The sequence below is a fragment of the Terrapene carolina genome, unplaced genomic scaffold (genome assembly GCF_002925995.2).
Source record: "Terrapene carolina triunguis isolate 2854851 unplaced genomic scaffold, T_m_triunguis-2.0 Scaffold84, whole genome shotgun sequence".
NCBI lineage: Eukaryota > Metazoa > Chordata > Testudines > Emydidae > Terrapene > Terrapene triunguis.
The window spans coordinates 35,270,355-35,294,620 of record NW_020664435.1 but is presented as its reverse complement, the minus strand read 5'-3'; the positions used below and the strand labels follow the sequence as shown (position 1 = coordinate 35,294,620).

Below are 24,266 nucleotides of genomic sequence, written 5' to 3'. Positions count from 1 at the left end.
GCACTTCGCATCTCGCACTCAGCATCTCATAGCGTGGCTGCTCCATGGTTGAATGAGGAAGAGCGATGTTCAACAGCTGTTTGATGGGTCCTACTCGCTAGTAGAAAACCCTTTACCAGGATGGCCTATTCAGCAAAGGTTTGTTCACAAACCATTATGCAGTTACTGTGGCATGCAAAGCAGATGCAAACTTTGGGAAGGCCGTCCTGAAGTCCTTATTTAAATAGACTTTGAGCCCCACCTCTTGTGAGTACTGCTTATGAATCACCTAAGTGGAATACGCGGCTGCATCTACTCAAAGAGGAAGAAATGGTTACTTACTGTAACTGGTTCTTCGAGGTGTGATGCAGATATATATTCCAAGACCTGCCCTCTGTCCCCTCTGCATTGATGTCTAGTCTCTGGTTGTTCAGTGCGAAGGGATTGAGGGGAGTCAGGGTGGTGCAGCCTCAGGGGAAGGGCTTATGGTCAGGAAGCGCAAGCTCTGTCCCTCTACGAGTACTGCTAGGCAAAATTCTCCAGCTCTGATGCGCTGGACACGCATATACCTAAGAGGAATACACATCTGTATCACATCTCAAAGAACCACAATTAAAGTAAATAACTGTTTCTTTTGCAGAGCTCAAGGAAACATTCCACCTTCTCTCATCTCCCCCTTTTCTCCCAGCTCTCCATGCCTGTGTCTGTCAGATAGTTGTTGGGACCTGATCCATAGAGGTGCTGAGCACCAGCCCTGTACTCCTTCATTCTCTTCTCCTGTTGCAACTTCCATTGAACTCCTGTGGAGTTGTAGGGTTCAGCGCTTCTCAGCATTGATCTTTCATACAAGGATGGATTTAGAGAACAATACAATGATATTACCATACAGATGAGTGTTTACAGTGACTGGTTGGTACTTGCTTAAACACAGGCTTTCAGCATTTAATTTGGGCATGTGGAGTTTTCTCAGGCCTTGGGGACTCAAGTATTGACCAGCAATGCAATTGCCAAGACTGTGGGTGTATATATACCTTTTGAAATGAGAGTGCAGTAAAGATGACAATGGATTTTACAGGAATACTTTCCATAAGGATTCATGATGGTTGCAAGTCACTATGCTAATCCACTTGTTCCCATGACCTGACTTAGAATAGTCAAGTGATGTCTCTCTTGTATGCTTCCCAATGTCCCTCACGATCAAAGCTGTTTCTCATGTAGAAATAAAATAAGTAAAGTCTTTCTTTTGCCCAGTGCAAAAAAGCATCTAACATCTGCTGTGGAGCCCATGATGTACATATGGTTTTTCCTGACTGTTAACTTCTCTTGGAGAGTTTTCAGCTTGTGTTCTAGAGTCTTCCTCTTTCTTCCTTGTCATTTTGGTTTTTTCCTGTTTGTCTGATGGCTGTTACTACCATCCAATGGTGCACTCTCCCTCAATATCTACAGGCTCTACTCTTGTATTTGGTCATTTGTTAATTGACTGCTCTCTATATGTAAGGAAAAAAGGGTTCATGGTGTCATCAGCTAAAATGTTTGGAGTCAGCAAGTGTAGGATGCAGTTGGTTGTTGTTTTCCATTAAACTTGATCCAGTAATAGTAATTGATAGTAACTCTCCTTTCACTCAGTGAGATTTGAGCAAGATATATATCATACGTTAGAAACAAAGTTTCCCTGAAAAATTGCACAGAGTGTTTTCTGGTTGGATCCTTCCCTCTAATTCATTCTTCCTAAATCCTTTTGTGGACCATTGATAAGCATCAAGAGTATCCGAGGACACGGGGAAAGATTTTCAAAAGCAGTTAAGGTATTTAGGAACATGAGTCCCATTGACTTTCAATGGAGCCTGTGCCCCTAAATCCCAAAGGCACTTTTGAAAATCCCACCTATGATTCTTTGCTGGAAATATCAGAAATGTTCATCTAATGTTTGTGGTTATAGTGTTTCTAGTCCAATGCAGAGTTATATTCTGAAACTTCAATTATGACTTCTGCAGACATACATAAGGCAAGTTTTAGCTCTAGTGCATTACAGTACTATATTTCTCTTCCTCCCTGAAGTCTCCTGCCCCTTTCTTTCTGCAAAATGACTCCTGCTAAATAAAATTGTTCAGCGAGACATTACAACTTCTGCTGTGTATGTAAAAACTGCCACTTCATGTTTCTGTTATATAAAAGCCTAGGGGATGGCATTGACTGTTGTATGGTGCCCAAATGTCCTGTAACTTAGGGGACTGAATGGAAAGCAAATGATCAAGTTAATATAGAGAACTTTTCTGCAATTTACTCCTTTGTCCTGTTTTTTTCCCCCCAGTGTCATGTCTGACTGTTTGTTAGTTTTCAGATGTAGGAGTAGTGGTTTTCTAAATTTAACTTTCATGTACTTCAAGCTTTGTGGTATTGGTTTTTCTCATTTCACCTTCTCTGAATTTCCTGACAGAAGTCCTGGAGGGGATTTGGGAGCTAAAAAGAAGAAAAAGAAACAGAAGAGAAAAAAGGAGAAACCAAACTCCGGTGGCACCAAATCAGATTCTGCATCTGACTCCCAGGAGATTAAAATTCAACAGCCTTCAAAAGTGAGAGCCTTGTTTTATTTTAACTTCTGTGGTTTCCTGTGAAAGTGGGTAGTGCTGCCTTAACACTCATTTGAATCGGGCATGGGTAGTTTGGGTTATTGTCATGATTAGAAATGAAAGGACAAGGAACTATGTGAGAAGGTAAGTATGTACAGTAGTTGGCAGCCTTTAAAAAGCTGCCACCGGTGTATGCTGGTGATTACCAGGGAGATGTGTTCTGTGAAGGGAGGAGGTGACAGCTTTTTCAGTTGTTAACATTCAGGGTGGTGGCCTGGTAGCAGAGAATTTTAATCTGCACCTGTAATGTTTTTGTAGCATATTTTGTGTTTGATAAATTGCCTCTAGTTTAGCCTCATTCTAACTTGTCCTGATTTATATCCAATTTCTTGAACAGTACAGTGCCATCTGGTAGTGGATTTCAGTAGCAGGGAGGCAAGTCTATCCTGACTGCTGCACTTTGAATTGGATCTGTCTTCAGCAGCTGCTGATGAAGAGGTTGTAGAATCTCCATCATTGGAGATTTTTAAGAGCAGGTTAGACAAACACCTGTCAGGGATGGTCTAGATAGTACTTAGTCCTGCCATGAGTGCAGGGGACTGGACTAGATGACCTCTCGAGCTTCCAGTCCTATGATTTTATTTTTGAGGGAAAATACCATACAAAGCGTCTGAGGAAACTTCTGTGTCATGGGCATCCACACTTAGATAATGCAAGCCTCAGTTGGAGAAACAAGCAGCCTGTTGCCTTGAAGTACACACCTAATTGGCATAAAATGGAGCCAGTTGCATCTGTCCTCTTTAGTACTGAGATACAGTCTGGGGAGGCTCCAGATCCATCCAGATCTGTGCCCAGGGGCCGATTTGGGGGCCCCCTGCAGGAGCCCGTAACTTGGGTAGAAGTGGGGCCATAACTGTGGCCCTGCCTCCTGCTCCTTCTCTTCCCCCAGGGCACCACCCCGGGCCAGGCCAGAAGCCAGAGTTGGACAGTGGTAGGAGCTTTCCAGGGAGCCTGGGGCACTGTAGGGGTAGCCCTGGACCCTCCGTCTGCTCTGGGCAGGGCCCAGCGTACCCAAAAACAGCTCCTAGCCCATGTCCCCACCCTCCGGGGCACGCTGCTGCCGGTGGGACCCAGAGGAAGGGACTCTGGTCTGGCCTCCTGCTCCTTCCCTTCCTAATGCCAGGCTGCCCCTGTTGGGTCCCTCCTGCTCCTGGTGGCAGGTTGCCCCTGCTGCCACCTGGGCTTTGAGCCCAAGCAGCAATCATGTGCGGCACTGCTCCTCCTGTCGCCTCTGGCCCGAGGCTTGCAGGTTGGGGGGTGGCAATGCTATCCTGCCCTCCCCAAACTATGCCCATGCCGCTGCCGTACCTGCCCGAGGCTACTATGCCCATGTTAAAAAGTGGGCAGGCATGGCCCTCCCATTTTTAAAAAGTGCCCAGTTCTGGCACCCCTGTGCCCCAGAGTATGGGGGACCAAATGTTCTTTGTGCCCAGGACCCCAATACATCTTAATCCGCCTCGGATGTGATGGTCCATTTTCACCTGAAAGGCCTCTGCTTTAAATCAGAATGTCCCATCACACAATGGGATATGTATCCTCCACAGGCTCTGTGTTAAATATGATGTTGGCTGTGAAGCACCTCTGGGCTATGGACCATGCTTTGACCACCTTATTCTAAGTAAACAGGGAAAAATATGACTTTTAAAAATATTTAGCTTAGAATCATAGAATCTTAGAATATCAGGGTTGGAAGGGACCTCAGGAGGTCATCTAGTCCAACCTCCTCTCAAAGCAGGACCAATCCCAAACTAAATCATCCCAGCCAGGGCTTTGTCAAGCCGGGCCTTAAAAACCTCCAAGGAAGGAGATTCCACCACCTCCTTAGGTAACCCATTCCAGTGCTTCACCACCATCCTAGTGAAAAAGTTTTTCGTAATATCCAACCTAAACCCACTGCAACTTGAGACCATTACTCCTTGTTCTGTCATCTGCTACCACTGAGGACAGTCTAGATCCATCCTCTTTGGAACCCCCTTTCAGGTAGTTGAAAGCAGCTATCAAATCCCCCCTCATTCTTCTCTTCTGCAGACTAAATAATCCCAGTTCCCTCAGCCTCTCCTCATAAGTCATGTGCGCCACCCCTCTAATCATTTTTGTTGCCCTCCGCTGGAGTCTTTCCAATTTTACCACATCCTTCTTGTAATATGGGGCCCAAAACTGGACACAGTATTCCAGATGAGGCCTCACCGATGCCGAATAGAGGGGAATGATCACATCCTTTGATCTGCTGGCAATGCCCCTACTTATACAGCCCACAATGCCATTAGCCTTCTTGGCAACAAGGGCACACTGTTGACTTATATCCAGCTTCTCGTCCACTGTAACCCCTAGGTCCTTTTCTGCAGAACTGCTGCCTCGCCATTCGGTCCCTAGTCTGTAGCAGTGCATGGGATTCTTCCGTCCTAAGTGCAGGACTCTGCACTTGTCCTTGTTGAACCTCATCAGATTTCTTTTGGCCCAGTCCTCTAATTTGTCTAGGTCCCTCTGTATCCTATCCCTACCCTCCAGCGTATCTGCCACTCCTCCCAGTTTAGTGTCATCTGCAAACTTGCTGAGGGTGCAGTCCAGGCCATCCTCCAGATCATTAATGCTTCAATCAAGAATTCCAAGTGATACAACTTAGAAACCTTACCCTGAGGAGTGAGCTTCATAGCACCATCATGTGAAAGTTCACAGACCATTGATTGTGCGTGAGTGGAGAGGTTGTCTCATCTGATTAATGCAAAGAAACTCAACTTCATGCCATTAGTCCCCCTATAAGATTTGACAAGTGTAATAGTGTAATCTGTTTATTTCAGGGGGGAAATTTTGTTCTGTTTTGCTGGCATGCTGATACATTATGTATTGTCCTCTCTAGGGCAGCGGTTCTCAAACTCTGGGTCGGGACCCCAAAGTGGGTCCTGACCCCATTTTAATGGGGTCACCAGGGCTGGCTTAGACTTTCTGGGGCCCGGAGCTGAAGCCTGGGGCCAAGCTGAAGCACAAGCCCCATGGCCCAGGACAAAGCCCACTGCCTGGGGCTGAAGCCCTTGGGCTCAGGCTTCAGTTCCCCCTCCTGGGGTCATGTAGTAATTTTTGTTGTTAGAAGGGGGTTGCGGTGCAATGAAGTTTGAGAACCCCTGATCTAGGGCTTTTTCAGTGTCACCTCCAGTGCTATGCGTGTGCTGCTTTTGCATTAGGTTTTGCATTTTTAAATGTGTAGCAAGAACATACAGTATCACCAAGAGTGATCACTTTTTAGACTCCTCATGCTCTTTAATTTTGATTTTCTTTAAAGAATGGGCTGTTTTGTCATGGGTCTGCAATATAATAGTAAACAGATTTGAAGTTAGTTGCTTATAGTAAAGTCAGCTAGAAGGATGTTAGAATTTTTACTACCTTTCTGAAGTAAAGATGCAGTTCCTTATTATTATGTTTTGAACGGTGTATTTTAAAATACATACAGTTTTAAATCCCTTTTTAATGAATTACAATAATACTTTGTTAATCCAAATTAATATACAGACTTTTTTCCCTCAAGAAAGAGAATCTGTAGCCAATCATTACTTCTCCTGTTTTGGTAAGTCTGGCCAGCAGTTAATTTTTCAGCTACTCCAAGCAGGGTTTAATGGTTGTGTTAGTATGAAAATGCTTTATTTTTTCTTGTTCAGTTGACTCTTCCAGGAGCAGCTTCCTTTAAAACTATTTTAAGTACATTTCAGTGCATACAAAATATTTTTTAAATGTCAACTAAGTAAAAATTGCTCTCGACCTCAAATGGGGAAACGGATACCACAGAATTAACTGAGAGATGTAACACTTTAGAATAAAATGATATGGGGGGGGGGGGATAATCTGATTCAAAACCAGGGATTATGACCTGTCACTGACAATATAGCCCATGGATCAGAATTCATTAGTTAAACTATAAAATAAAGATTCTGTACATTCACTAATCTTGACAGCCTCACTTTTAGGATGTCAGGAAGTAGTTGGCCTTTGACCTCAAGTTACATAGGTTCGTGTTACACTTTCTGGGGAAACTAACTCTCTAATCAGAATAGCCAAATTTCCATCAAATCTGTAGCACCATGTTTCACAAATTGTTTTATATCAGTAGCAAGCACAGTTAAGCTCTGTGTATGATGGCCAGGGAAAGTGGATAATTGCCTTTCTGCCAAGAATTATATTTGCTCACTATTCACCAGAGAGCTGGATGGATCATGCAAAGTGCTGATGCATGCCCTCAACTTCTGTTGAAATTCATGGGGATTGGGGGTGCTCAGCACTTGCAGTTTTGTATCCATACTTTCTCTGGCAAATGTAGACTGGGTCACATTATGCTGCAGGTATGATATGCACATCTCTGTCATATGTTGTTTACTTATGCTCACTAAAACACCTGATGATATGATGGTCACCACAGGGACAAAGCCTCGCTAATTCCACTATGTTTGTAGCCATTTTTATTGTAGATAGTATGTGAGATTTGATTTTTATTTAAATATATATGCTAATAAAAAGCCCCTCTCCAAACCTCTAGTGATTAAAACAAGAGGCCTTAATTTCAGATTCAACATACAGGTACCCAGTTCACTTGCCTTTGTATTCACCAGCTCTGTTCCTGTCCACACAAGTAGTAAGTAAATGGAGCTTTTCTAGCTAGATTTCTGAGCTGTTTTGGACTGTCAAGCTGGTCAAGTGCTGAGCAATATTAATTTTCTTTACTAGTCATGGAAAACGTGTGTTTCTCCTTATTTGTGATTCTTGAGTTTTATAAATTATACTGTGACCTTTGGCATTTGTTTCACTTTTAAGTGAAGGGAGTTTGCAGGTATTTTAGCTGAGATGGGTATTGTGTGCCTTTCCTCTAAGGTAAACATACAGGATCATCTAAGAGTGCTGTTGGGTCTAGGTGAAGGTGGGGGCTGAAGGTGGATGATGAGATGGGACAGCGTTGTAAGCAGCTTCAGCAGTCAGGAGACCACAGGAATGCAAGACTTATGAGTCTCCTATGACTTTTTCCTCTTTTGACTGACACATTTGACCTTTTGAACTTTTTGATGCAGATGGATTCCCAGCAGTAATGATTGGCAGTAGTAACATGTTGTACTCTGAGGCTGGAAACATTTAGGTGCCCAACTCACATTGGTTTTCCTATAGAAGTTGGGTGCCTAACTCCCATAGGTGCATTTGAAATTTTCTACCTGCAAATAAATGTGAGTAAGCTTTGTATATCGGTACATGCAGGTTCTTAAATTCAGTACATTCTTTCTTTATGTAGGGAATAATGGATAGCAAGGCATGTGGTCATGATATAACTACTCATCTCAGGCACGTAATGAGGCTGAAGGCCATTTCTAGGATCTGAGAAGTACCACTATCTTAGAACTGTCATGGTTTTTTCACTTACAGGAAGGTACTGTTGTCATTTTTGACTTGGAAAAACATTTAGGTGAAGTAATTGAGTCAGATGGTTGGTGTCCCATAATCACAGGCGGATAAACTGTAGTTACTCAGATTTCTCCTTCCATTCTGCCTGTTTTATAAACGCATTTATAAATATTCCAGTGAACTTTAAAAGTTTAAAGGACCAGAGATATGGATGGCTGCAATTTTAATATGCTACTTAAAAATTGCAGATTAACATACAGATTGTCCTCTTGAACTGTGCAAGGGCTGCAACGTAGTCTACATTTAAAAATTAGACTTCAGGGTGAAACTAGTAAAAACAAAATAACCCTTCTTCTCCCCTCCCCTCCCCACCCTATTGTATTAGTTTTTTGTGACCTAAAGTGTCCATATAGCACTTCCCTATTGACTCTCCCTGTGCCTGCCTTCGCTGTTCTCATGAGCAAACAGGGTGTTGAAATTTACAGGAATCCTGTTCTGCTAGGCATTTGTATTTGTGAATACAAGAATACAAAGACAACTACAGCCAAGGGGGACTTGAAGACAGACTAAGGTTATTGAGCTACCAACATGGACCACGGCTTTTAAGAGCAAATAATATAATTTATGTGGGGCTAGCAGCAATTCTGAATAGGTCTAATCAGTACAAAGACATTGCTTCCAGTTTTCCCCAAAATCAGAAAACTCTTTCCTGTCCTGTAGATAATGAGGATTAAGTTTCTGAGTTCTGAACTGATCTTGCATAACTACTTAGATGAAGCTCTGACTGGTTTTAGTTGGGGATTTGCCTAAGTAAAATATGTGGTGGATCTGGCAATATTTTATTTCATTGGGACTCTTAGGGTATGTCTGCATTGCAAAAAAAAAAAAAAAAAACCTGCAGCATCAATTCTCAGACCCAGGCATAATTTTTGCAGCTCTTTGCTACACGCTTTCCAATTTTTCAACCTCCTTTTTAAAATATGGGCACCAGAACTATATGCAGTTTTGTATTATCAGTCTCACCAGTGCTATAAACAGAGGTAATATAACCTCCCTATCCCTACTTACTAGTTCCCTGTTTATAGACCCAAGGATTACATTAGCCCTTTTTGTACAGCATCACACTGGGAGCTCATGTTAAGTTGCATGTCCACGGTGATCTCTAAATCCTTTTCAGAGTCACAATTTTCTGTAATACAGTTCCCCCTCCCCCATTCTATAGGTATGGCCTGCATTCCTTGTTCCTAGATGTATAACTTTGCATTTGGCTATATTCATAGATTCCAAGGCCAGAAGAGACCTTTGTGATCATGTAGTCTGACCCCCTGTGTAACACAAGGCCATAGAACTCACTGAAAATAATTCCTATTAAAATTAAAAATGTGTTTTGTCCAATTTATAGAGCAAACTGGAACACTTGGTACGACTGCCCTATCCTCATCATTATTTACCACTCCACCAATCTATGCATCATCCACGAGTATTAATCAGCAGTGATTTTTTACATTTACTTCCAGCTCATTGATGAAAATGTTGAATAGGAAGGTATAAAACCCCTATAACTGGATAATTAAGCAATAACATGCCTGTGGGGTGAGTTTCTTCCTAACCCCAGGCAGCTAATGATTGGGTTATATCTTGAAGTTTGAGTCAGTCTGTGTTTGTAAATATTTTTGAATGCTCTGGTCTCTCATTTGTAGTATGAATTAATTCTGTAAGTGTGACCTGGAAAATATCTTGTTTAATATCCTATTGGCGCAAATACATATAGGAAAGGGCATGTTTGCATGAAACTCAGCTTTCAAACTCTCTGCATTGACAGAATATTGTCATCACAAAAGGTGCCATCCGGGAACTTTTGTACAGAAGAGAGACCTTTTACTTCCCAGCTGTTGCTGTCTAGGCATATATGTAGCAGTCCTTACACAGCTCGCCTTGCTTTCTGAAATCTTATCTTTTCATTTTGCCTCTCTAGCCTACAAACAGCGTGTCTATCCTTGTGTCTGTTGCAGGCTACAATGTGAAATTAACTTTGTAGTCTTTTATTTTGCAGCCTGCAGTATGTGCGAACACAGAGAAACAAAGCAGCAGGAGGAAATGTCATAGAACACAGACAAGGAGCGTGGCAAAAGGCAGTCTTCCCCCTACCCCCCAAATAGACAAATGGAGAGCCACAAAGAACTAATACATGTGTGAGCAAAGGCAAAAAACAAAAATACCTGTTTTGAGGTGTAAACGTAAAGTACAGTGTGTATATTCTGTATTGGTAATTCCACTCCATAGCCCACATCTTTGTTCTGTCTTCACTTGCCAAGCAAAATTGGACATAGTCTCTTTGCTGTAAGTAAGCCCTGTCCATGTTCTAGTCCAGGATGGTCTTTGTCCACAATCTGTTTGTCTTAAAGTATTATCAATGTTTGTTCTAATCACAGACATTTCCACAGCTGTTTTCTGTGTTTTAAAATGTCAGACTTGAGGATAATGGCATTTAAACAACTATCTAGATAGTAAGTAGTAGTTAGTTAGAGACATTTTCTAAATGATGGAACACCGTAAATTGAATAGTCAGGTAATTGAACTTATGGTTACAGCTGCCTTATGGTAGCCCTCTTCCAATTTTGGCCCATTTATTCCATCAACAGGTGGCTACTTGGATTTTTTTGGATAATGCATAAACTGCCCCCTTGTAACAGTCTCACTAAAAAAAAGTCATTAAGGATCAAAAGGAAGTGTGATATCAATACACTTTAAAATGTCACTGATTCCTTATTCTTTCCAACTAGTCCCTCATCTGTTCAGCATATCTGCACATGTAACAGAATGAACCTCCTCCACAACTCCTCCTGTGGCATAAGGGAGGACTCTAGGCACTGACAAAGTTTCATTTTATGCAGAAAAGGCCACCAGCTCCCTCTATACATCAGATAAATTTCCTTTGGATCACATAAAATTGTACATTTTGCTTTATTCTTTCAGTCTTTTTGTGCCATTCCTCCAGAGGGTTTAGCCAGTCCCTCTTAACTGCAGGAACTTGCTCTCAATTGAGAAAGCAGATATTGCTTTCCAGTTTACGTGTGTTTCTTCAGAAAATTTTCCTCCTTTATTTGGAGAAATAAAAAGGAACTGAAAACAAATTTCATACCACATACCTATCTCTGAATTAGTTGCAAGGAGTGAAGAACCCTTCTCTCTTGGGAAGAAGGACCATCATCCATAGACTAGTCATGGTTAACGTCAGAATGATATATACCTTTTCCCCCTTCTCTTCTATGTTATGTGGACAGATACCTTATTTATAATGGTCATTTATTATTGGCATAGAAATAGAATAATACACCTCTACCTCGATATAACGCGGCCCGATATAACGTGAATTCGGATATAACGCGGTCAAGCAGCGCTCCGGGGGGGCGGGGCTGCGCACTCCGGCGGATCAAAGCAAGTTCGATATAATGTGGTTTCACCTATAACATGGTAAGATTTTTTGGCTCCCGAGGACAGCGTTGTATCGGGGTAGAGGTGTATTATGATCCCCTATTAACAGGCTGGCTGGCCTGTCAAGGGGAGTTGGGCTCAGCCTTGCCTGTGACTTTAGCAGTTAACCCCCAGCTTATCCTGATCTGGTGGCTCAATTACAATTCGTGATCTAAGCTATGAAAGGCTCAGAGAGAACTACATAGAGAGGGTTGAGAACTCAGTGAAAGAAGAAACCCAGGAGAGAGGAGCCTAGGGAACCCCCTCTCTTTGGGAAGGGCCTAGTGAAGGCAGGCTTGAGAAAACCACAAGGAGCAGGTTAGATTCCTGTGAGAGACCCTGAGATAGAGCTTGTAAGAAGCAGGGAAGACCCTGAAAGAAGCTGCTAGAGTAGAAAGGGAGGCAGAGGGGAAACCTGCTAGGAAGAAGGGCTTCCAGGGGGAAAGACCGGAGAGGCAGTGCTCAGCCAAAGGACCAAAGAAAGAAATCTGCAGTCCCCAGGAGTAGGGGTGAAGAACAAGGAACTTCAGTGTAGCCTGAGAGGAGCAGGAGGATCTTTTGCTTGGATAATGGTGTAGATTTCATTATCTTAATAAAATTTTAAAATCTGTAGTTGGACTTTGTTACCCCATAATGGGAAAGACCTGAACTTAAGAGATCACCTGGCCAGAGAGCTAGGTCATGGGAGACACATACAGAGAGAGGCCATTGCAAGGCTAAAGAAGTGGTCAAGAGGGGGCCTTCCCTGCACACAGTGCCACTTTCTGATACCAAAGGGGTGCTACAGTGGTGAGTGGAACTGCTTACACTGCTAAAATAAAAAAAAATCCAAAATACTAATATTGACACATCAGAATTGATATTTGATTAGTCCGTGTACTGGTAAGCGTTAAAAATCTCTCTACTTCCTTAGAAACCTTCATACTAGACCAATGGGAACTATATATATTGATCTTTAGTTGAGAACACTGATCCATGTCACTATGATTTGGATCTAGAAATAGGCCTTTTTTTTTTTTTCTTTTTTTTTTTTTTCTTTTCTGTAACAGTGTTGACATAACTGGGTGAACCAAAGCCCATAAGTAAATAAACGTTAATGCACTGACCCTTCAGACCAGAAAACAGTTTTATTAATATGTTCATAGTATTATTTTCACAGGAAAATCTTGCAATACTTTAGTTATCTAGAGAAACTGCATAATGTTTAGAGGATAAAAATATGTATTAAATGATAAGACATGCAGGCTTTTTTGCAGTTGAAAGTTCTTAAACTATATGCAGTAGATCTGCCTTTGAGATGGATGGTACTGAAGCCTGCTGCTTGTCCATATTAGTTGTAGCTTGTGGTGTTTTCTCTAGATGAGTCCTAGAAAGGAAGTAAAATAATGAAAGGATGACAAATTAATATGGAACTGAGAAGCAGGGAGCTTGTATATTCAACAGTTGGGATAGAACACTTTAAATAATATATGTAATATAATCTAATCTAAAGACTGTATCTGTTGCCTTGGAGAAAACCTGGGGTGAAATCCTGGCCCTCCTGAAGTTGATGGCAAAACACCCAAATCTGCTCCAGGATGGTACTTTTCTTAAGAAAAACAAAAATAGAAATGTCCCTTCAGATGTATAACTCACTGTGCCTATCACTGGTTTGCCGTCTGTATACACTACATGGGCAAAATTCTTATTGAAGCTGTGGGTGCTCAGCTTTATCTCTGAAATGAGGGTTTAGATGCCTAGCTTTAGCCACCAAAGTTAGGAAAGTTTAGCCCTAGCTTTTAGGCTGTCAGGGTGGGGAGATGGTTCTGTAAAAGTCTCTTTACTCTTTAAGTAGAATTTTAGTTTATTTTATCTTTACTCTTAAATGCTCCCTTCGTTTCGAAGCTTTGCTAACAACATTAGCTGTAGCACTTGGTAGAATGGACTTATAACACATGCATGTCCTGTACACTGAAAAGTAAAGCAAGAATTAATAAAAAGAACATATGATAGAACCTCAGTAAACATTGAAATATGTAGCAATATAGCATTAAAGAAATATGGAATAGTGCTGACTTTTTAAAGTGATGTTTTACAGTATCTATCTATCTACTTTAAATGCCCTTATGTGCATTACTAATAACACATTAGATTGTTAAACCTGAGGGAATTTTAAAAGTCAGCTTTGCTTTTAGTGGTTTACTCTGTTCTACCATTTCAACTTTGTTCAGATGGAGCAGTGGAAAAAAGAATGGTTAGCCTCACACTGTGGTCCTCATACAGTAGTGTAATGCTGCAATACTTGTGTTACAAACACTGTAAGTTCTTTATTAAATGTAAACAAACTATTTTGAGGATGTTTCAAAATAATTAAACTACTTTTAAAACAATGGAAGTTTATAAAAATTGTTTTTCCCCAAACAAAACCTACATGTTGGGCCTGAGCTCCCTGGCAGTGCCTCACTTAAGGTGGGAGCAAATATACAAAATACTATCAAAATATAGTTGAAGCAAGTGACATGAATATGGTGTATGCACTACTTTTTCAGTGTGCATGTAGTAAACAAGCCTCTCTCCCCTGTTGTCTCTCCATACAGAATCCAGCCATTCCAATGCAGAAGCTGCAAGACATTCAGAGAGCTATGGAGCTGCTCTCTGCATGCCAGGGACCAGCAAAAAACATTGATGAAGCAACCAAACGTAAATACCAGTTTTGGGATACGCAACCTGTACCCAAACTTAGTAAGTTTAACTGGGCCTATGTACAAAATTGACCTTAACAGTAGCTAAAAGGAGTATGTTGAAATTTTACTGTGTATTCTGTAACACAGATATAAAGTTGGACTGCTTGGATATATTCTTTACCAAAATGTGTTAAGATTCAGTAGTCACTTCTGCTCTTTGCAGCCATCTGAAATTACTGATAAACTACTGAGGTGGGTAGTTTGGGGGGGAGGAAAAAAAGGTATGTCATGAAATGAAATATCAGAATGAGTTTCATATAGGAAAACAAGAAATGTGCTATTACAATGATCCCACTTGGGCTAACTGGGGTTTGAACTTGAGAACTACAGGGAAGAAAGGTCTCTACCACTTCAGTAAAAGGAATAACTTTATTATTTGGTAGCAGCAGTAGACTTTTAAACTGTTATGAGCCAGGTATCAGAGAGTAACAAAGATCCACACTATGCTGGTGTGGGATACACTGTTTTTGCATAAATTGATGCTAATTACACATCTCTCCCATGCATAACTATTTTGTTCCTATTTGTTCACCTGCTTCCTCCACTGCATATAATTCTTATCCGTAGTCCATCCTATATAGGACAGTGTTTTCTTTCCTCATGGTTTTGGAGGCAGCTTGATTGAAGACTTCTTTACACTGATTCAGTGTCTGTCTTCTGCACAGCTGTTGCCTATCTCCAACCACCCCCACTCATTACTGCTATGGGTGAGTGCAGTTGCTGACTCCTCCACCCTTGGAAGAAAGCCCTATTTCATTAGTCTCCTGTAAGACACTACTGCTAATTCCAGGAACTCTTCAGGGCCAGGGAAGCTTGGGGACCTTGCAAGTAAAGCAGTCCCTACCACCTCTTTCAGCAGTGGTTTCCACTGATCATTTTCCTGCTCCTGAGCCTGGTTCCCCATTCCAGCACTCTTGAGGGATTGAACTGCACCACCTCAGCACTCTCCAGCCAGATCCCCTCAAGGGGGAGTGGAGTAAGTTAATGTCACCAGTGCTGGCTGGGTGCCTAACCTCTATGCCACAGGTTAATGAGTTCTCCTCACACACTGTTCTCCCTCTCTCCCAATAGTTCATTATTTCAATAGCCTTGTTATTTTGACTGGTATTTTGACCCTTTTCTCTTTCTGAAAGTCATGATGCAGAAGACCCCTCTTAAAATTACTATCTATTGTAACATTTGGGGTTCAACCCATACCAGTAAGGGCTTGTATCACCGCCTGCCCTGCAACTCTGCATGCCTTAAATGCTATGCTTCTGTGTCGGAGTCCTGACACTGCCTGCCAGCCACCCTTACAAGCATGCAGGTCACACCCTGGCTTCCTCCACCCAGTTACTTTTTTGCAGAGTGAACCCAACACCCGTCCAGGCCCAAATTTCTCCAAAACTGTCTTCCAATTGGACAATCTGCAGAGGTTCCCAGAATTGTGAGCTCTTCTTTGAGTGCTTGCTCATGTCTATTCCATTCTAGGTGTGTGTGTGCCCATGTGCGTGGTCGTTGGAGATATTTGCCTTAGCGGTATCCATAGGGCCAGCTGTGGCACCCCCTTGAGTGCCACGCTTATGCGTCGGTATATCAGGCACCACAGGCCCTATGCCCTCTCAGTTCCTTCTTACCGCCTGTGGTGGTTAGTTGGAGCACCTTTCCTTGCATAGCAAGGTCTAGAGGTTTCGTCTCTTCTCACTTTGAGCCTTAGGGTCTTGTAAATAGTTTGTTTATTGTAGTTAGTGGTAAGTAGTTGTTAAGTGTAGTTAGAATTTAGGGTATGTCTACACTGGAAACTTCAAAGCGCTGCCACGGGAACGCTCCCGCGGCAGTGATTTGAAGTGCGAGTGTGGTCGCGCTCTCCCAGCGCTCCTGGTAATCTACCTCCACAAGGGGATTAGCTCTGAGCGCTGGGAGTGTGGCTCCCAGCGCTCAGAGCCTGTCTACACTAGAGCTTTAAAACACTCAGACTTGCTGCGCTCAGGAGGGTGATTTTTCACACCCCTGAGCCAGCAAGTTAGAGGGCTATAAAATGTAAGTGTAGACAAGCCCTTAGAGTCCCAGTGGGGACCACGCCCCAGGCAGAGCATGCCCCAGTCTCCAAGGTTTATGCTTGGCCCGTGTCCAGCAGATCTTGCTGGGTAGCGACTTACCTGGCCAAATGGAAAAGATTCCCGTGCCGGGCCTCGGAATGATGTATTCAGGCAAAGCAGGCCCCGCTGCAAGATATCCTGGATTATCTGTTGCATCTCAAACTCCAAGGTTTGTCCCTGTCATCTATCAAGGTCCACCTGGCCACTATCTCGGGTTTTCCTCCTACGTTCCAAGGCAGGTCAATCTTCATTCACAACATGACGGCACAGTTTTTGAAAGGGTTTGGAGCGTCTCTACGCACATGTCTGATATCCCATCCCTCACCTCACCCCCAGGGACCTGAATCTCATGTTGTTGAGGCACATGGGGTCTCCACTTGAGCCTCTGGCTTCCTGCTTTCTCCTGCTTCTCTCCTGGAAGATCTCATTCCTGGTCGCGATAACGTCAGCCCGCAGGGTGTCCGAGATCAGGGTGCTTACTTCAGAGTTTTCTACACAGTTTTCTACAAGGATAAGGTCCAGCTGCGACCACACCCAGCATTTCTGCCCAGGGTTGTTTCCCAGTTTCATACTGGCCAGGACATATACTTGCCCATCTTCTTTCCAAAGCCTCATGCGTCAGATGAGGAGTGCAGGCTACGCAACCTGGATGTCAGGAGGGCACTGGCCTTCTACAGAGATAGAACAAGGCCTTTCTGTAAGTCAATGCAGTTGTTCGTTGCGGTGGCAGGCAGAATGAAAGGTCGCCCAGTGTCTGCTCAAAGGATTTCGTCTGGGATCATGGCCTGCATCCACTACTGCTATGAGCTGGCGAAAGTGCTTCCACTGGTGATCGTGATGGCACACTCGACTAGGGCACAAGCGTCATCAGCAGCCTTCCTGGCACAGGAACCAATCCAAGAGATCTGTAGAGCCACTACCTGGTCACCTGTCCATATGTTTGCGTTTCATTATGCGCTTACCCAGCAAGCTCGAGACAACACTGGCTTAGGCAGAACAGTGCTGCAAGCTACAAGACCGTGAACTCTGAGCTTGCCTCCATTGATACTGTTTGAGAGTCACCTAGAATGGAATCAACATGAGAAGCACTCGAAGAAGAAAAAACAGTTACCCACCTTTTTCGTAACTGTTGTTCTTCGAGGTGTGTTGCTCAAGTCCATTCCATTACCCATCCTCCTGCCCCTCTGTCGGAGTTGTCAGTAAGAAGGAACTGAGAGGACGTAGGGCCAGCGGTGCCTGATATACCAATGCATGAGTGTGGCATTCAAGGGGGTGCCACAACTGGGCCTATGGATACCGCTAAGGCAAAAATCTCCAACGACCGCGCAGGTGGGCGCGCACATAGCTAGAATGGAATGGACATGAGCAACACATCTCGAAGAGCAACAGTTACGAAAAGGTGGGTAACTGTTTTTTATTGTTTTCTCCCCCCCCCCCCCCCCGCAACTTCTGCAAGTGAGAATTTTGTTACTGCTAAGCTGTGTGACAACTGCCCTGACATACCAGCTTGTCTTCCTTACCAGTAAACTCCTCGTGACTCTGCCAGTCCAAACCTTGCCTTGGAGGTAAAACAACAGTGAACCCCATCTCCTTAGCTTGCCAGAGATGTCTCCCTGCAGTATCCATCCTTCTCATGGAACACTCACAGAAATTGTTCTCTGCTCCTTTAAGGAGACAATAACAGCAGCGTATTCATTTGACTAACATTCTTAGTTCAATCACAGCACTGAATTGATTTATAATAAAGCTGAAACAAGTTTATTTAACAAAAGGCTGTAGGATTAAGTGATACCAAGAATAAGTAGTAAAGACAGAAAAGGTTACAAGCAAACAAAAATAAAAATACATTTCTAAGATGTATTTAATGTCAGCAAGTTATAATCTTTGTCTAAGCAGGTTTCTCTCCTATATTCAATTCCCAGAGACTTCAACACCCTTGGTTGAAGGATCCCAACGTTCTGTGATTTCAAGAGCTCCAGCCCCCTGAATCCCCCAAGTGATGGACAACTATGGGGTTCTCTCCCCTTTCTTTTTTTAGTCCAGTAAACCTTTGAAATGTATTCTGTGAAAAGTAAGCCTAGACAAAACTTCTCTCTCCTGCTGGCGTGTAGATGCCATGCTGTCTTCCCAATGTTCATTGGTCCTCCTTCAAGAGGCAGGAATGCTTCTTGGGGGTGCGGTCTCTATTCTCCTGCTGATTCATATGTAAATGGGCTTCCATTGTTTTGATTCCACACTGCTTAATTTACACTGGAGACAGGTAGATAGCTGCCTTCCCTCCTGTCTTGGTGGAAACCTTTTTCTCCCTGTGTGTAGTCACCAACTTTAAAGTGTAATATCAGTGAGTACCCATAATTGCTCATATAGTATTAATGCATACATTTCACAATGCTATTAATCACCAGTGTGTCACAGGCTTTCACAAAAGACCTTAGTCGATATACTTTTATAATACAGTAATATTATATACAGTTAGCTGATTCAATTGCTTCTTATTTGAGATTCAGTTCTCCTGTCTTTATAGTTAAAAGGCTATCTCCCCCAGTTGCTAGTTTGATGGCTTTGTTTACCTTTTATGTAAATATATCTTCATTGTTTCTGCCGGACAACCAGGCGGTTTAGATAAGCAAGTATACATCCGTTTGTCTAGGGCAGACTGGGCTTATTCATTGCTTGCCAAAAACGTTTTAAGAATGTAATTCTACCACATGTTTATAACTCTTTGCTCACACGCTATAAAGACATCATGCAAGTATATTAATGATCAGTGAATTGTTCGTTTTCCAGTGATATACTACAGGCCACCTTTTGGGTATATATCATGACAACAGTATGTTAGGTGTAGGAAGTATGTCAAGCCTGATAAGAGTTGCTGACACAGAGTAGTGAAACCAGTGGGCCCCTGTGTCACACTTATGTTACAGTACCACCCAGAAATGAGCTAGGTGGTGTACGGAACACATAGGCACTGACCCAAAATGTACAAAGACTAAAAGGACTCAAATATTTGAATCTTTAATCTAGCACCATGTCTGAATTCAGAGGCCTTGGATCCTAGGAAGTATGGAAGTATTCTTCTTTGGGATAAAATCTCCCTCATAAAACTAAACAGAATTTTCTAGACTTCTTACACTGAATGAGTTTCCGTCCCAAACAGAGTTTTTAGGATCACTCATCACAGACTGCAATCCAGGGAAGTCACCTCACAGTTGGAGAAGGAACCAAGCACCTCTCTCCTCCCTGCTGCTGCACCCAGGAAAAATTAATCCAACAGAAACTAGAAATGTCAAGAAGCCACATCACCATCCTTTGGGAGTCCCACTCCTCTGTGGGGCCACCTCTGGCATACCAGGGGTGCCTGATCCCTTATGAAGGGAAAAATCTCCCAGAATCACATGGCTTAGGAAGACATTTTAACTCCAGTAAAATGTGTTAAATTGACCTGGTCCACACTATCATAGAGATTGAAGAATTTGTTTGCCCTCAGACTAAGAAAAGTCCACTCAGGATGAAGCATCATAACATCTGAGTCCCTGGAGAAAATAGTCTACTCTGCATGGACTCATGGTGGTCACAAACATCTAACTAGCAGAGCATCAAAAAAACACTGCTCTAAAGCAAAGCTGACAAACTATTTCCCGTCCTCAAGCTCAGCTCTCCTTTCTGGTGCTTAACTCTAGATGGTTGTGAGCAACAAAAATTTTACTGTTAAGAAAATAAGGCTGTGAATTAGTCTCCAATGGCCTCTGAGACTCTTGGCCCCAATAGTCACAGCCCAAACACCTGCTCTTATGGTCTGCTCAAGTTGTGCACTCCAAAAATAGGAAGTTAAGGAGAGAATCAGGAAAGGTGAAGAAACACCCAGGAACTCTTTTATTTATGATTATCCATATGACAATACAAAATTCACTGCACTTTCTAAGTTATCCCAATAGCTTGCTTAGGATGCTGGTTATAGGCCTGGTCTACACTACGGAATTAGGTTGACATAAGGCAGCTAACACTCTGTAGGTGTTCACACTATAATGGTGCTCCCACCGATGTAAGTCGCCCACTACATCGACCTAATAACTCCACCTCTGCAAAAGGTGTCACACTTAGGTCAATGTTAGGGTGATGCAATGTCTGTGTAGACACTGCATTACTGATATCACCTGTTGTCTGTCAACCCTGCACGGGACTGACAGCCCGGACTACTGCTGCTGCCTCCCAGTGAGGGATTGAGAGGCGGGAGAGCCTGAGCCTGGCCACCACCTAGGCCTTCTCCCCCACCCCCATGCCTCACTGGGAGGCAGCCAGGCCTGGGCTCACCTCCCCTCCTCCTTTCCCCCAATCCCTCACCGGGAGGCAGCTGAGCTCAGGCTCTCCTCCTGCCCCCATCCATCATCAGGAGGTATCCAGGATCGGGCTCTCCTTACCCCCTACCCCAATCCCTCACCGGGAGGGGGCCAGGATCGGGCTCTCCTTCCTCCCTCCCCTCTCCATCCGACACCAAGAGGCAGCGGCGGGACTCTGAGCTGTCAGCCATGGTGGTGGGGAGGCTCCAACTGTCAGGGCCCCACAATGCCCCACTTCAGTCGGTACAAGCGCTGATGGTGAGGATGCACACCGCTGACAGAAGGAGTTAGTGTGGACATGAAAAACTACAATAATTACTGTGGTGGTTCTATGTCGACCAAACTTTGGTCAACTTAATTTTGTAGTGTAGACGAGTCCATAGACTTCATCTCCAAAGTGCTGTTTGATGGCTCCAAGTAGTGTTCTGTGTAAAGCTCTCCAGCATTCTTGAGAATTTAACAAAATAATGTCACAACATTATTCCCTGAGGGACTCTAAATCCAGCTTTTGGAATTTTAGCCATCTTTTCAGAACACCTCAAACTAGTAGTCCTTTCACTCTACATGCGGCACTGGAATGTATTTTGCTAGGCAGCAGTCAGTGAGGTCATACCTTGAACATCCTTCAGCACCAGCTCAGAGATGAGAGCTTGCTGGTCCTATCACTCGCCAGTCTAGGAGGATGAGGAAAAAAATGTCTGGGCAACTACCAACAAATAGGATCTAGAAGTGATTCTGAAGGGCTGCTTAATAGAAATAGAGTTTGTAGAATTTGAGTGGTCTTTGAATATTCTGTTAAGCATCCTGGCTGAATCACTTCTACTTCCTATTTGTGAGAAGTGGAAATGGCCTACACCTTTACATTTTTCAGCTTCCTCCTGAGGTGTTGAGTGTGTGGGCTGGGGAAGGAAGCTCTTTCTTCAATGTGTTGAAGATTGACTTCAGATGGAAGCATTAGTCTTTCTGCTTCAAGAAATAGTTGCAGGAATCTTTGTGTTCATAAACTTGAAAGTTTTCCCTCCTTGTACGAAGACGAGACTGCTAGCAGCAGTCCTATAGGTAGTCTTGATCCGCTATGTATACTATCATTTTGTAGCAATGGTATCTGGAGGGTTCTCTGTATCCAGAGTCTTCATGGAGCTGCTGGTGATTCTGGCCTTACCACTATTGGGCAATCTCCTGACAGAAGCTCTTTCTGCAAAAGAAGCTGCGTAGTGCACCCTATTGGTCATTCAGGTGTATTAATGAGAACTAAGATTGCAATAGTCTGACACGCTATCAATAATTTGTACAAGCATGATTAACATGTTATAATATATTTCCTAATTTTGTTCAGCTTTGGAAGCCTCTTCTGGGGCTGGTTGGCTGATGTGTAATAGCCATCCAACAGAGGAAGAGTGGCTCCTGTTATATTTTAAAAAATATCTTCAGTCTACCTGCTTCTGAAGTTGTGGAGAAAGACAAGATTACCCAGTAGCGAGTCCAGAACTATAAGTGTAACCACAATTTTAATTTTAAATTTACAAATGAAAGTTTTTTCATTTCACCAGCAGCCATTCTATAAAATGCCCTGATCCTGCAAACACTGATGCATGTGAGTAGTGCCATTGAGTTCATATAAGTCAATGTTTGCAAGATCAGCACCATAGCTTGTGAATCTCACTGCAGAACTCCTCCCCAGATACAGCTTTCAGTAGTTGACTAAGTGATACATACATGCTGATAATTTGCTATTCAATTGTGCTCTATTATGAAATGTTAAGATATAAACTGCGGTAGAATAGCTCTGAGCCTCTGTACAATAGCTCTGCTGAAGTATTAGCTGACTTGAGTGAGTTGTAAAACAGAGAAATAATGTAAGCAAACAAAAGCTTATTTTTAACATTTTTAAAAGGCTTCAGATTCTGATTTCATAATTTTACATTACATCTTGTGTAAAGTGACTTCAAACTTATTAATTTTCAAATTAGCTAGTAATGTAATTTTTCCCCTCCCTTTCTATAACAGATGAAGTTATAACTTCTCATGGTGCAATTGAACCAGATAAGGACAATGTCCGCCTAGAGCCATACTCTTTGCCACAAGGTTTTATGTGGGACACTTTGGACCTGAGCAATGCTGAAGTTGTAAGTAAAATCGTGTGTACACACATAGTCTTCGATGAAACATTCTGGCTGATGTGTGAGATAAAATTCTTCCTTTTTTGATGTGTGTTTTCAGCTAAAGGAACTGTACACATTATTAAATGAGAATTACGTAGAAGATGATGATAACATGTTTAGGTTTGACTACTCACCTGAGTTTCTTATGTGGTGAGTAGCAATTTCTGTGTTGGATTGCAAAGAAGGGTGTTTTGATCACATTCTTTTGGACACTAATTTGTAATGGTTTCTGCCACTGATTCTAGGGCACTACGTCCTCCAGGCTGGCTACCCCAATGGCACTGTGGAGTTAGAGTATCGTCAAACAAAAAATTGGTAGGGTTCATAAGCGCCATCCCTGCACACATTCGGATTTATGACAGGTAAATATAAATAAATATAAATAAAAACAAATACTACATCTTGAACTGTCTTTCGTGATGGGGATTGTCTGATTGAAGAGCTGAGTGCTAGGCCTCATTGACCATAGAGGGAGAAGAAACCTTACACAGATCTGAAATTTTTCACAAGGCTTTTGGAAGTTTCCAATTAAAACTAATGGCAAACAAATATCCACCTCAGAAACATTCTTTTGATAGAAGGTGTGAAGAGCTGCTTGATGTTTTCTGGCCTATTGGAAAGTGTAAAGTGTATGTTCGGTCAGTTAGACTTACCAGGGCTCTCTCCATAGGGTTGGAGCACTGGAATAATTAACTTGTGAATATGAGCTGTGGAGCCTTTTGATATCTCTTTCCTCCTGCTTTGATTGCTTTCCAGGCCCTAAATCCAGGCCACAATTCAGGTCATGGTACAGATCTAAAGAGTATTACAGGTAAATTCTCCAACCTAGGCATCTTGCCAGATGCAGTTACAGAATATTAACATTTGTTGTATACTTTGAGGATGCAACTTAAAGCAGCCAGGGTAAAAATTTGGATCTGTATGCTTAGAAGTATGTAAAATACAAAGAGCATATACCAACATTGGATAAGAAATCTCAGTGATTTATCAGAGTCCTTTGTTACATAATTGAGTCCTTCTGTTGAAGACTTTAAAATGAGCATTATTTATGTTTTTGAGAAGCTACCTTGTATAACCTGAAATTTACTATCAACATGGAAAATAAAACTATATAAATAAGACTATACTATGTTTTAGTGAGTTTTATAACTGTTTTGTTATTTAAATTGCTTTTAGTGTGAAGAAAATGGTAGAAATCAATTTTCTTTGTGTCCACAAGAAATTGAGATCTAAACGAGTAGCACCTGTACTGATTCGGGAAATAACCAGAAGAGTAAACCTGGAAGGGATTTTTCAGGCAGTTTACACTGCAGGAGTGGTACTCCCCAAGCCTGTGGCCACATGCAGGTAACCTAGGTGGTGTTCATAGTAACATTGCTCCCAAGAATGATCATTTTAAAGAGGATTCCTTGTCATTTTCACAAACTAGCTAATAAAAATGTTCATTTTTCTGCTGTAAACTTCTGGTAAACATTATGGACTTGATTCTAATGCAGAGGACATGGCCAAC

General features: G+C 42.5%; 1 protein-coding gene across 1 annotated transcript in view; it reads left to right on the top strand.

The window, feature by feature from the left end:
- Positions 1-24,266, top strand: part of NMT2 (N-myristoyltransferase 2) — a 57,922-nt gene that overhangs the window by 13,466 nt on the left and 20,190 nt on the right. The window contains exons 2-7 of the mRNA XM_026649468.1: positions 2,417-2,552; positions 14,033-14,177; positions 22,602-22,720; positions 22,815-22,906; positions 23,002-23,118; positions 23,933-24,103. Of these exons, the coding sequence (XP_026505253.1) occupies positions 2,417-2,552; positions 14,033-14,177; positions 22,602-22,720; positions 22,815-22,906; positions 23,002-23,118; positions 23,933-24,103 (780 nt within the window). The remainder of the gene's footprint in view (positions 1-2,416; positions 2,553-14,032; positions 14,178-22,601; positions 22,721-22,814; positions 22,907-23,001; positions 23,119-23,932; positions 24,104-24,266) is intronic.